The sequence below is a fragment of the Ruditapes philippinarum genome, unplaced genomic scaffold (assembly GCF_026571515.1).
Source record: "Ruditapes philippinarum isolate M1 unplaced genomic scaffold, ASM2657151v2 ctg937_1_1_1_1, whole genome shotgun sequence".
NCBI lineage: Eukaryota > Metazoa > Mollusca > Bivalvia > Venerida > Veneridae > Ruditapes > Ruditapes philippinarum.
In genome coordinates this window covers 540,537-552,525 of record NW_026861665.1, presented here as the reverse complement: position 1 = coordinate 552,525, position 11,989 = coordinate 540,537, and the positions used below count along the sequence as shown (strand labels likewise).

Here is an 11,989-nt window from a genome sequence, read left to right as displayed (position 1 = left end):
TCAATCTGGGGTCATTTACAGCCTCTCACAAGTCCAAAATTTTCTTGGCGATGAGGGGGACTCCGCCCCCCTTCAACCCCCCCCCCAACAGAAGGGGGCATATCCCCCTTCTGGCAACCCCCTTATGTATCTTTTGGTTGGGGGCCGCGCCGAAAAAGAGGTCACTTTTTTCAACAACATTTCTCAAACAAAAATTAACAAGTGTTTGGGGGCTAAATAAGGCATTTTTTCATCATTTGAGACAACAAAAAAGGGGGGGGGGGTGAAAAAGGCGTTAAAAGGCGTTATATGAAGTAATGGGTTAAATAAAAACACATGCAATGTGTGGGAATCTGTGTTCCTTATAACGTGTCAATAAAGTAAATTTAAGTTGTGCCTTTCTTAAAAAACTGCCATATTCTTTCAATAACACTATACATTCATTATAGTGTATAGGATTTAAAGCAAAACATTTGTGTGAAGCCAAATGATATTTATTTTATATTACAAAAAGACTGAGACGCAATTATCAATATTTTCAAATATCAAGTTTGAGCATAGTATATATTTAAATTCAATTTCACTATTGCACATACGACTAAGGCACACGCTCAAAAAGTAGTACATATATAAACAAAGTATAGGTGATTTGCCACTTACATATCAGCCCCTAGCAGCAAATTAAAGGTATTGACAGGGACTTTTTACATCTAGCTATATCAAGAGCAAGCTAAGAATGTCCTTTAAAACACCGAACATAATACGCTGTCCTTAAAAAGATGCAATTAAATATATAGCATATTAAAATATGTGAGTTAGATGGTTCAGAAAGGAACACGTGAAGTTGCAATTACATGATAGTGCATTCAGTAACATAATGCATGCTAGTATTCAGCGAAATGTAGGTTTCACTGGTCTTTACTTCTAAAGAAGTAAAGAAGCAAGCATAATGTAAGTCCAAATATCATGAAGCAAGAGGGAATAAATGCACTATTCTGTTCCATACTATTCCTTTTCCGCACCTTTTTACTTTATCACTTGTCGCTGGTTCAGAAATCATGGTTTTGTATTACTGTTTTATTTAGTAGTTGGTCACTTGCGGAGAAATTGGTAAAATTACCATGTTACATTAGCAATAAAGTAAAGCTAGTAAGCTCGACTGGCTACCAATTATAAGATATATGACCAAAATGTATTAACATCAGCGTGTTATAGAGCTCTACTGCATACTGTACTGTATACCACTTAAAAATATACGTGTCCAATGAAATAAAGAAATATGTATATACTTTCAAAAGAACAGAATTATTTTCATACATATATTTTTAATGGATAAATGAATTTTTAAGTCAGCATAGAATAATGCAACGTTAGTCAAGCCACAGGGTGTAGTACTTCTTTGCGTTACTTATTTTCTTTTCTTTATATACGGATCATGTCGCTACTTTCTGTGGTCCAGTCTACGTTAACTTCCTTTACTTCCGGAACGTGGCCGTGGTAAGTTGAGAAATTCTGTCTCTTGAGAAATTTTAGAAATAAGTCATTATTCAATGAAATTATTTAACTCCCTTTGTTTTGTATTAAATATCGATATATCTTTTGCAGATTCAAGCAGTCCCTAACTTACAACAATGGCACCAGCAAAGAAAACAGTAAGTTTTGTCTTCAATCTTCATGATCTCGGACGCACGTGGCACGTGCTTAGAAATTATCAGTAATTGTGTGGGTCTACTGCAAATAATGAGGAAATAAATAGTTTTGATAATAATTTAAAACATAATATGAAATTAGGCAAAGCCTATGAATGGGGAAGTCGTTAAAAAATTCCTTTCTTTCTTTCCGTTTTAAAATTGTCATTCGGTATTTCATGCACTGCTTCCGTTTTCACTCGGAACACTCGACGTTTATTATTTATCCGAAAAGTTGAGATTTGTTCCGTTATCGGAATACCCTGTCTTTTATCATTGAGTTACATTGTAAATGGCGGCGCCATTCTAGAACTGACACTGCAAATTTCTTTGATAGGTATAGAATTCTATATATTTTTTAATTGTTTTTTATTTGATTTTCTTTAAATATACACATGTATTCTACAGCCGGGCAAGCCAAAGCCCGGACCCGCTTCGCGGCAACGTCATATCGAAATTGCTCAAAAACCCATGGCATGTTCCGCCCGAATGAAAAACAATGAAGACAGCGTGTATTTACATAAGTTTTGATCTATTAATGAACAAAACTAAAAAATAAATACCTTTTGTCAAAATAATTAAACTGTCACATTCGAAAAATCATGATTTAATCCTCTCGTGTAATTCAATTCTTTTTACAGCCGATAAACGAATGGCGGCCATAAAGTGCGTGAAATCTGATTGGCTAATTCAAATGCAAGCGTTTAACTGAGTCAGAACAATCTAACAGAATATTTTTTTAACGAAATAATTGCCCATGCACCGTCAAGTGTGTTCGAATATATTTTTCCGTTCAAAAATTTGGACTCGATCTGTAAAGCACCTTGCTTAACCAGTATGGCTGATAGACAAAAATAGATTGATGTTTATATTTTATTTTCAATTGATAAGTACATTGTTTGAGAGTTTTTGTGTATGAATGAGCATAAAATTGAAAGAAAAGAAGATAAGCTTTTGAATAAAGCTTGAAAGGCAAGACATTTTTTGATTTTTTTATGATGCTATGCGTTTTTGAGCAATACCTATTAGACGTCAGGCTTGACCGACATAAACTATAACAAGCCTGTAACGTCTAATATATTGGACTACCCTAGACAGTGTAGATACATGTACATGGCTGTGTAGGTCACGCATAAAAACAACTTAATTCAGCAATTAAACCATGCTAATTTCTATTTTAAAGTTAAGATCATTATAAAATATATATTTGAAAAGAAATGTATGTTTTTGTTATGCAGGGTTCGAATTTAGCAATATTTACTACTAGCTAAAATTAGCTTGTGCATTTTATGCTTACTAGCTAAAATGAAAAGTGACTAGCTGAAATTGAGAACGCATTTTTTTTAAAATATGATGTACAAATCATATCAAGTTCTCGGGCCATATGGAGTTGTAGTTGGCCTCTTCTTTCTCTGACCATTGCATTGGATAAGGTGGTTGTTATAAAATGAAAACAGTCATAAGCTTTTGAAAAAAACTGACCTCATTATGAGAGAATTATGCCATGGATCATGTAATGTTGAAATAGAATGTCTATGCTAGTGATAGCCTTCTTAAATAAATATGGCCTTACCCCTCTAGCCTAGGCAGTTTCTACAACCTAACAAAAAAATGGCGATACCCCTCCCTAGCCTAGGCAGTTTTTATAGCACCCCACCCACTCCCAAGACCATATAAAAGATTGGACATTACAAGACAAACATGATGGACAGAAAGTGGCAAGACCAAATTTTCTTTCCATTCTGGTTAATAAATAGACAGAAAATCTAATTAAATATAAATTCCTTAGTCTAGATACTCTGTCTGCAGGTGCAAACATTTTACATGTTTTGCAGGCCATTTGAGTCACGGTTGATGAATCACTCATAACAATATCCAGGTGAACATTAAGTTCTTACAGTTTTCAAGCTTGCAGTTACTGCCTTCTCAGACGTTTCCTTGATATTAAGATGCAATAGAATCTCCATCAGATGTGTCCGCCGGCCGTTTCGTCATTGGAAAATTCATTATAGACTTTGAGACATTTTGACCTTGTTTATTTCACTTGATAAAGTCAAGCATAACGGACCGCCTATAAGACTGAAAAACTGTTTGGAAAAGGCGTAAAATGAAACAAACAAAGGGAATCGGATTTTCCAGTACATGTCTATTTATAAAGACCAATCAGACACGGTTACAAAATTATCTACCAATCGTAGTCGCGGGTACCGATTGACGTCATTTTTTTCACGCACATGTCCAAAGAATGGGCCACCCCCCTAAAAATCGGATTTCCGCAATTGAATTTATAGTGAAAATGCGCAAGACTGTCTTTATTTCGCGGCGTTATAAGTTTTGTTTCAAATTTTACACACACATTTATTGAAAAGAAGACTTTTTTATATTTCGGTCCTTTTTTATTCACTCGCTAATAAATGAGAGTGTCTTATTGTTACTCGCTATTCAGAATTTCTACAAGCTATTAGCGTGTTTGCGTGCCTAAATTCGAACCCTGTGTTATGGCAAATTTGCTGTTAGTTATGAAATATATGCACATAAATTAACTTCTCCCAACTACCAAAACGTCAGTTATGAAATATATGCACATGAATTAACTTCTCCCAACTACCAAACGTTAAGTCATTTCACATTGATTCTTTTGTTTAAAATGATACCAAACTCTTAATAGAACAAATCATAACTAAACAGATGAAAAAAACTTTATTGATAATGTTTTATGTCTGTCTTAACTACCTACAAGTGGTTAAAAGTATATTTCAATTGCTGTTACATGTTTCCTGTGTGCTACTATGCTTGGAAATAAATGTTTGTATACTGTAGTAAGAATGTGCATTAAATTTATTTGAAGTCCTGAAAAATTGCAAAAAAATATAACTTATCTGGACTTAGAGATGTTAAATAATTTATAAAACATGTTTAAGATGTAAAATAACCTTTCAGTATAAAAATGGCCTTGTGTGCGGAACCTAGTCCACTATTTATCATATTTGGCCCATTCCTGTTGCTTAAAATCAAATGCGCCTAGAAGTATGACCTACTTAAGATAGAAAAATTTTGATCATCTGTTTTTATGGGCAAAGGATGTAATTTTCAAAATAATATCAATTATAAGAAGAATTTTTAACGATAAGATAATTTTCTTATTTTTACTTAAAAAAGTATACGACTCCGGGTACACTGACTCTAAACATAATTTGATAATTTATTATTAAAAAATGCTTTGATGTAGATCTAAAATATCAGCAATTGTAAAAAAGTTAATTTTTAATTGTGTATCGAAATGGCTAAACCAGTTTGTTGAAATTGATTTTCCACACACAAAATTGGATAAAATTTGTAGCAAGTGCAAAAGGCATTGCATTCCATGTGTGTATTTATAGTATAGAGGGGTATATTTGCCATTATTTCTTAATTATATGGGTATATTTTTCAATTATTGATAGAATGTAAAGCTCCTGTGTAAAAAAAAAACTTACTTAGTTTTATTACATTGATGCAAAAGGATTTTAAGATTAATTGTCCCTATCCATTAATATTGGCCTGCAATGGTAGTTAATAAGTTCTTTTTTATTTTTAGAAAAAGAGTATTGAGAATATCAATTCTCGACTTGCCCTTGTGATGAAGAGTGGCAAATACTGTCTTGGATACAAGCAAACACTCAAAACCTTGAGACAAGGAAAAGCTAAACTTGTTATCATTGCAAGCAACACACCACCACTTAGGTAAGCATACTAAATGGATAGGGTGCCTTTGCAAATAGTGATTATATAAAGTTCTTTCTCTTAAAAAAAGGTATCCTAACTTTTTATTGTATCATTAATATAAAGGAATTTTACAAAGTTTTGGTGGTGCGATAAAGCGAAATTGAGAGTACATTTTCTGTGCACACCTTAAGTTCATCCAATGAATTAAAGTTCTATATACTTGAGAGATACATTCTATAATATAAATTATAAGATTATTTCCAGTATTGTTTCACCAAAATTTTTAAATAATTTAAATGTACTGACTTCGGAGCCCAGATATTTTTTTGGGTGAAGATGGAGTCTTTTCTTTACTTATGCATTTGCTTTCTGACTGAAGCAGACAAGGGATGTTAAAAGAGAAGGTAAAACTGCTCATGTGCAGGTGCTATATTTGACTAGTCCCTTGATGTACCTATAGTAATGGTAATTAAGAATTTGTTTGAATAGTTAGATATTTTGGAATCGTTATTAGAGAGTAATTGGGTGAATTATATAGTAAATGATATTGTCATATTGGTATGAAGGTAAGATTAGGACACTGCTGTTGTCAAGTATTTGAGTTTTGCCCTCCAGATTTCATAGGGGATACATTAATACAAGTGGGTGAAAGAATAACTATGATGAATTGTACAATCACCATCTTTCGACTGAGAGTTTAAGATGATAATTCTGTGACTGATGTTATTCTACACCAATATTGAATAGAACAGAAGCTGTAGACTTATATTGTATTAAGATTAGTTCTTAAAAGCTAAGATTTGTTGATTTTGTTAGAAATTGGGTGTAGATTAAAATATAAGTTATATATTTAATTTTTTGTGATTTAGCAAATAATAATTGTAAATAGCAAAGCATGTACTTTTTTTTAATAATTCATTGACTCCTGACCTTTTCTTGTAAACCACATGTCATGTCTTGATAAAATTTTGTTAATATTTTATAACAAAAAAAGAAATGTATAAAAGTTAATTCATTCATGAAATAAATAACAACAGTTTCCCAGTAAAAAAAATAATCCTACATGATCAGAGTAATATGTTGTATTATTGTTGGCAGGAAAAGTGAGATTGAATACTATGCTATGTTAGCGAAGACTGGTGTCCATCATTACACTGGCAACAACATAGAGCTGGGTACCGCTTGTGGTAAATACTTCCGTGTGTGCACACTTAGCATCACAGACCCAGGTATAGTAGAAATATTAATATTCAAGCACTATTCAAAATATTGTTGGTTTTTAGCTCGACTATTCGAAGAATATGAGAGCTATTGTAGTCGCGTCATTGTTGGTTAAAGTTTTTTGTAAAGTCAAATATCTCAATTATTACTTTAGATATTCAATTGAAACTTACAATACTTATTCATAGTAACAAGGTACATCTGATTGACAAGTTTGATAACTCTGCCTACAATATTGACAGAATTATGCCCCTTTTTAACGTAGAAATTTTGGTTAAAGTTTTTTGTAAAGTCAAATATCTCAATTATTGCTTGAGATATTCAATTGAAACTTACAATACTTATTTATAGTAACAAAGTACATCAGATTATCTCAATTATTGCTTGAGATATTCAATTGAAACTTACAATACTTATTTATAGTAACAAAGTACATCAGATTGACAAGTTTGATAACTCTGCCTACAATATTGACAGAATTATGCCCCTTTTTAACTTAGAAATTTGGGTTAAAGTTTTTTGTAAAGTCAAATATCTCAATTATTAGTCCCCTACCGGTTTAACCGGAGGGGACTTTAGGTTTACCCTCCGTCCGTCTGTCTGTCTGTCCGTCCGTCCGTCCGTCCACAAAACTGGATCCCGCGATAACGCAAAAAGTACTGAAAATATTTTTATGAAACTTGATATATGGATAGATGGCAGTATGGAGATTATGCACGTCTTTTTTTTTTCTTCCTATGTTGAAAATTCTGGTTGCTAATATTGACAGAATTATGCCCCTTTTTAACTTAGAAATTTGGTTAAAGTTTTTTGTAAAGTCAAATATCTCAATTATTGCTTGAGATATTCAATTGAAACTTACAATACTTATTTATAGTAACAAGGTACATCAGATTGACAAGTTGGATAACTCTGCCTACAATATTGACAGAATTATGCCCCTTTGGAACTTAGAAATTTTGGTTAAAGTTTTTTTGTAAAGTCAAATATCTCAATTATTGCTTGAGATATTCAATTGAAATTTAAAATACTTTTTTATAGTAACAATGTACATCAGTTTGCAAAATTGCATAACTCTGCCTGCAATATTTGCAGAATTATTTGCCCCTTTGAAACTTAGAAATTTTGGTTAAAGGTCTTCAAAGATATTTACTTGAAACTTTACACATGCACTTAGGGTCATAATTGGAGGGTCATAATTGTATGTCACTGACCAAGTTCCATAACTCTATCTTGCATTAAGGCTGATTCATATCCCCTTTTCTACTTAGTCTCTTGGTTAATGTTTACATGCAAGTTTTACATATCTCAATAACTATTAAAGATATTTATTTAAAACTTCACATATGCATTTAGGATCATAATTGTAGGTCACTGACAAAGTTCCATAATTCTATCTTGCATTTAGACTGATTTTTCTCCCCTTTTTCAACTTAGAAATTCATGGTAAAGTTTTGCTTGTAAGCTGTTATCTCAATAACTACTGAAGGGTTTGTGCCTTTTTTGGGACAATTTTATGCATTCATAATAGCGAGCTCGACGAGCTGGCCCAAAGGGCCTGCTCGCAAAGCGAGCTTTACGGTAACGCGAGTACCTGCTAAGTGATGGTTTTGAAAACTTTCGTCCAAAGTACCGAATTGGACACATCGCAACCTTTCGAATTTAAAGGTAACGATAAAAACTGAGGAATTCTGACTGAAAACGGATGTGTAGACTGGTCACCCGCGCACGTCTATGGGAACCATAATTGGACAGGGAACCAGAATAACGGAAGCTGTGTATAAAAAATGAAAATCGAAGGCGCCATTTTGTTTGAAATCTGATAAATAAAAACAATTTTTTGACGAATTTTGTTGTGAAAACTATCTAGAATGAAAGAAAATGGTCTAACTAAGAAAATGAATCCGAACACCAATATCTTTTATTCAGTCGTTAACGCTGTACAGACGCTTAAAGTATTGTTTACGTGACATCACAATGTAGCGCCAAACAGCGCGTGCAAAACAAACAAATCAAGTACGCTATTTTAATGTCGCAAACGTTTTAAGTTTTACATTTATTTTACTTTAAAAAATCTTTATTTCGCTTGAAAAATTATAGAGTGAAATAAAATAAACATAGTTTTATAAACGTTTTCAAAACTCGTTATTCATTTCACTACAGGGGCGGAGTCATATTTAACACAGTACGTGTGACGTCACACGCACTCGTCACTGCATTTAAATAAAAATGAGCGATTATTTCATACTATTTCACGTAAAAAGTACATCGAGCTCGCTTTGAGGCTTTGCCTTTTTCATATTAATAAAGCAGTGATTTACTTGATAAAACATCTTAATAACAAGCCTTTGTACCTTTTCTGTCAAATTTATGTATTGATAGGTAATTAGTACTATTATACTCAATAAAACACCCTTGTGACATTATCTTCCGAATAGTCAAGCCAATACTGTATAATTAGACTCTCTCTAAGGCCTATAACATGAATTTATAAAAAAAAATAGCCCTTTTGTGAACTTAAAAAATTTAAAATTATCAATGCTCTTTTACTATCAAGCACTTAGAATAGTCGAGCGTGCTGTCCTACCGACAGCTCTTGTTATTCAGGTAATAGTACTATAGGATTGACCAGTTTGCAGATTTTGTTGACATTCTTTCTTCAGTTGGCTTATGGACTTGTGGTTTTTAGCTCACCTGTCACAAAGTGACAGGGTGAGCTTTTGTGATCGCTTTTCGTCCGGCGTCCGTCCGTAAACTTTTGCTTTAAATGACATCTCCTCATAAACCACTGAGCCAATTTCATCCAAACTTCACAGGAATGTTCCTTTGGTGGTCACCTTTAAAAATTGTTCAAAGAATTTAATTCCATGCAGAACTCTGGTTGCCATGGCAACCGAAAGAAAAATCTTTAAATATCTTCTTTTAAACAACCCTAAGAGCTAGAGCTTAGATATTTGGCATGAAACATCTTCTAATGAGTGTCTACCAAGTTTCTTCAAATTAAAGCCCTGGGGTCAAAATTGGCCCCGCCCCAGGGGTTTATTGATTTTCCCTATATGCATATAGTAAAAACTTAAAAAAATCTTCTTTTAAAGAACTGTAAGAGCTAGAGCTTAGATATTTGGCATGAAACATCTTATAGTGAATGTCTACCAAGTTTGTTCAAATAAAAGCCCTGGGGTCAAAATTGGCCCCACCCTGGGGGGTCATTGATATATAGTAAAAACTTAAAAAATCTTCTTTTAAAGAACTGTAAGAGCTAGAGCTTAGATATTTGGCATGAAACATCTTCTAGTGAATGTCTACCAAGTTTGTTCAAATAAAAGCCCTGGGGTCAAAATTGGCCCCGCCCCAGGGGGTCATTGATTTTCCCTATATGCATATAGTAAAAACTTAAAAGATCTTCTTTTAAAGAACCCAAAGAGCTAGAGCTAAGATATTTAGCATGAAACATCTTCTATTGAGTGTCTACCAAGTTTGTTCAAATAAAAGCCCTGAGGTCAAAATTGGCCCTGCCCCAGGGGGTCATAGATTTTCCCTATATGCATATAGTAAAAACTTAAAAAATCTTCTTTTAAAGAACCGTAAGAGCTAGAGCTTAGATATTTGGCATGAAACATCTTCTAGTGAATGTCTACCAAGTTTGTTCAAATAAAAGCCCTGGGGTCAAAGTTGGCCCCGCCCAAGGGGGTCATTGATTTTCCCTATATGCATATAGTAAAAACTTAAAAAATCTTCTTTTAAAGAACCCAAAGAGCTAGAGCTAAGATATTTAGCATGAAACATGTTCTAATGGGTGTCTACCAAGTATGTTCAAATAAAAGCCCTGGGGTCAAAACTGGCCCCGCCCCAGGTGTCATTGATTTTCCTTATATGTGTTTAGCAAAAACTTAAAAAACTTCTTTGAAAAAAACCAAATAGCTAGAGTTTAGATATTAAGCATGAAACATCTTTAAGTAAATATCTACAAAGTTTGTTCAAATAAAAGCCCGGGGGTCAAAACTGGCCCTGCCCCAGGGGTGTCATTGTTTTTAACTATATGTGTATAGTAAAAACCTTAAAAAATCTTCTTTTAAAAAACCCAATGAGCTAGAACTTAGATGTTTAGCATGAAACATCTTCTTATGGGTGTCTACCAAGTCTGTTCAAATAAACAAATAAAAGCCCTTGGGTAAAAATTGGCCGGGGGGGGGGGGGGCTATATACAGGTGAGCGACCTCAGGGCCATCATGGCCTCTTGTTTTATTTGTTTGTTCACGACCGTCAGTGTCTCGGTCCAGTTTTCTTTGCCATTTGATTGCGTTTTACTTCACACTGACATAGTATAGGTCATAAGGCGACTTTCCAGCTTATCTAGTGGAGGAAAACCTAAGGTGCCCTTCAGTGCATTATTTCAGGCGTGAAGGGGCACCTGAGTAGAACCAGCAATGTTCCATAAGCTAGCTGGATAGCTTCTTCAAAGTTGTTTGAATTAGATCTAGACAATTTTAGATAGCTGGACACAAATGACATGTTGCCCTTTGGTCAACAAGATTGACTGACTAACTTTAAATGATGAATTGAAACTTCACCATCTTTCGGCTGAGATTTAAGATGATTCTTTCTATTCTGACAAAGTTATTTGATTTGTGTGTTATTAGAACACATGTTTGACATTTGTACAAACTGTATTTTGTTTAAAATTTTGTAAGCTTACGATGCAACACTTCGCACCAAGTTAAAAACAATTGCTAAGTTATCAGTTTAAAGAAAAGTCGGTCTGCAAAAAAGGAGTCTTATCAGATTAAAAATGTAAATTTAAGTTTTTTGTGAAAACCAGAGACCGTCTCATTATACAAGTTAAGCCAACTTGGCTTTAAATTTATAAACATGATTTTGATAATGAAAATTTTTTACAATGTTTAAAGTATTTCAAATTAAAACTGAATTCTAAATCTCTGAGGCATAGTCGTATTAAAAAGGTAGCATTGAATATGATATTGTCTCTGTGCATTACATAGTACATGTAGATTATTGCAAAATATATTATTGTTTAGTATCGATAGTAGTTATGGAAATTCTTGATTTTCTTTCATTTCAGGTGATTCCGACATCATCAGAAGTATGCCTTCAGAACAGGCTTCTTAATTTCTTGTATTTACAATAAATAAAGTTGGCTTGTTAAGTAAACTTGTTTTGTTTTATGTTTGCCTCTATTAGATTTGTTGAATAGAAATTAAGATTTTTTCCTTTTTGAAGTGTCAAATGTTACCTTTTTCATAGATAATATTAATTTGATTGCATGTAATTGCTCTTGAATGTTGAGAATCTGAAAGGAAACCAGAGGGAATTGTTTCCAACTGTTAATGCACAAAGCCTCCTTGAGGTCAGCAAGTACAGTAACAAAGTATCTATTA

General features: G+C 33.4%; 1 protein-coding gene across 1 annotated transcript; it reads left to right on the top strand.

Annotated features, from left to right (window-relative positions):
• The first annotated feature begins 1,408 nt into the window (after positions 1-1,408).
• LOC132716456 (large ribosomal subunit protein eL30) lies at positions 1,409-11,762 on the top strand. The gene is made up of 5 exons (XM_060699741.1): positions 1,409-1,476; positions 1,585-1,631; positions 5,245-5,390; positions 6,471-6,601; positions 11,674-11,762. The coding sequence occupies exons 2-5, from the start codon at positions 1,611-1,613 to the stop codon at positions 11,718-11,720; spliced, it is 345 nt and encodes a 114-aa protein (XP_060555724.1). The 5' UTR covers positions 1,409-1,476; positions 1,585-1,610; the 3' UTR covers positions 11,721-11,762.
• The last annotated feature ends 227 nt before the right edge of the window (positions 11,763-11,989 follow it).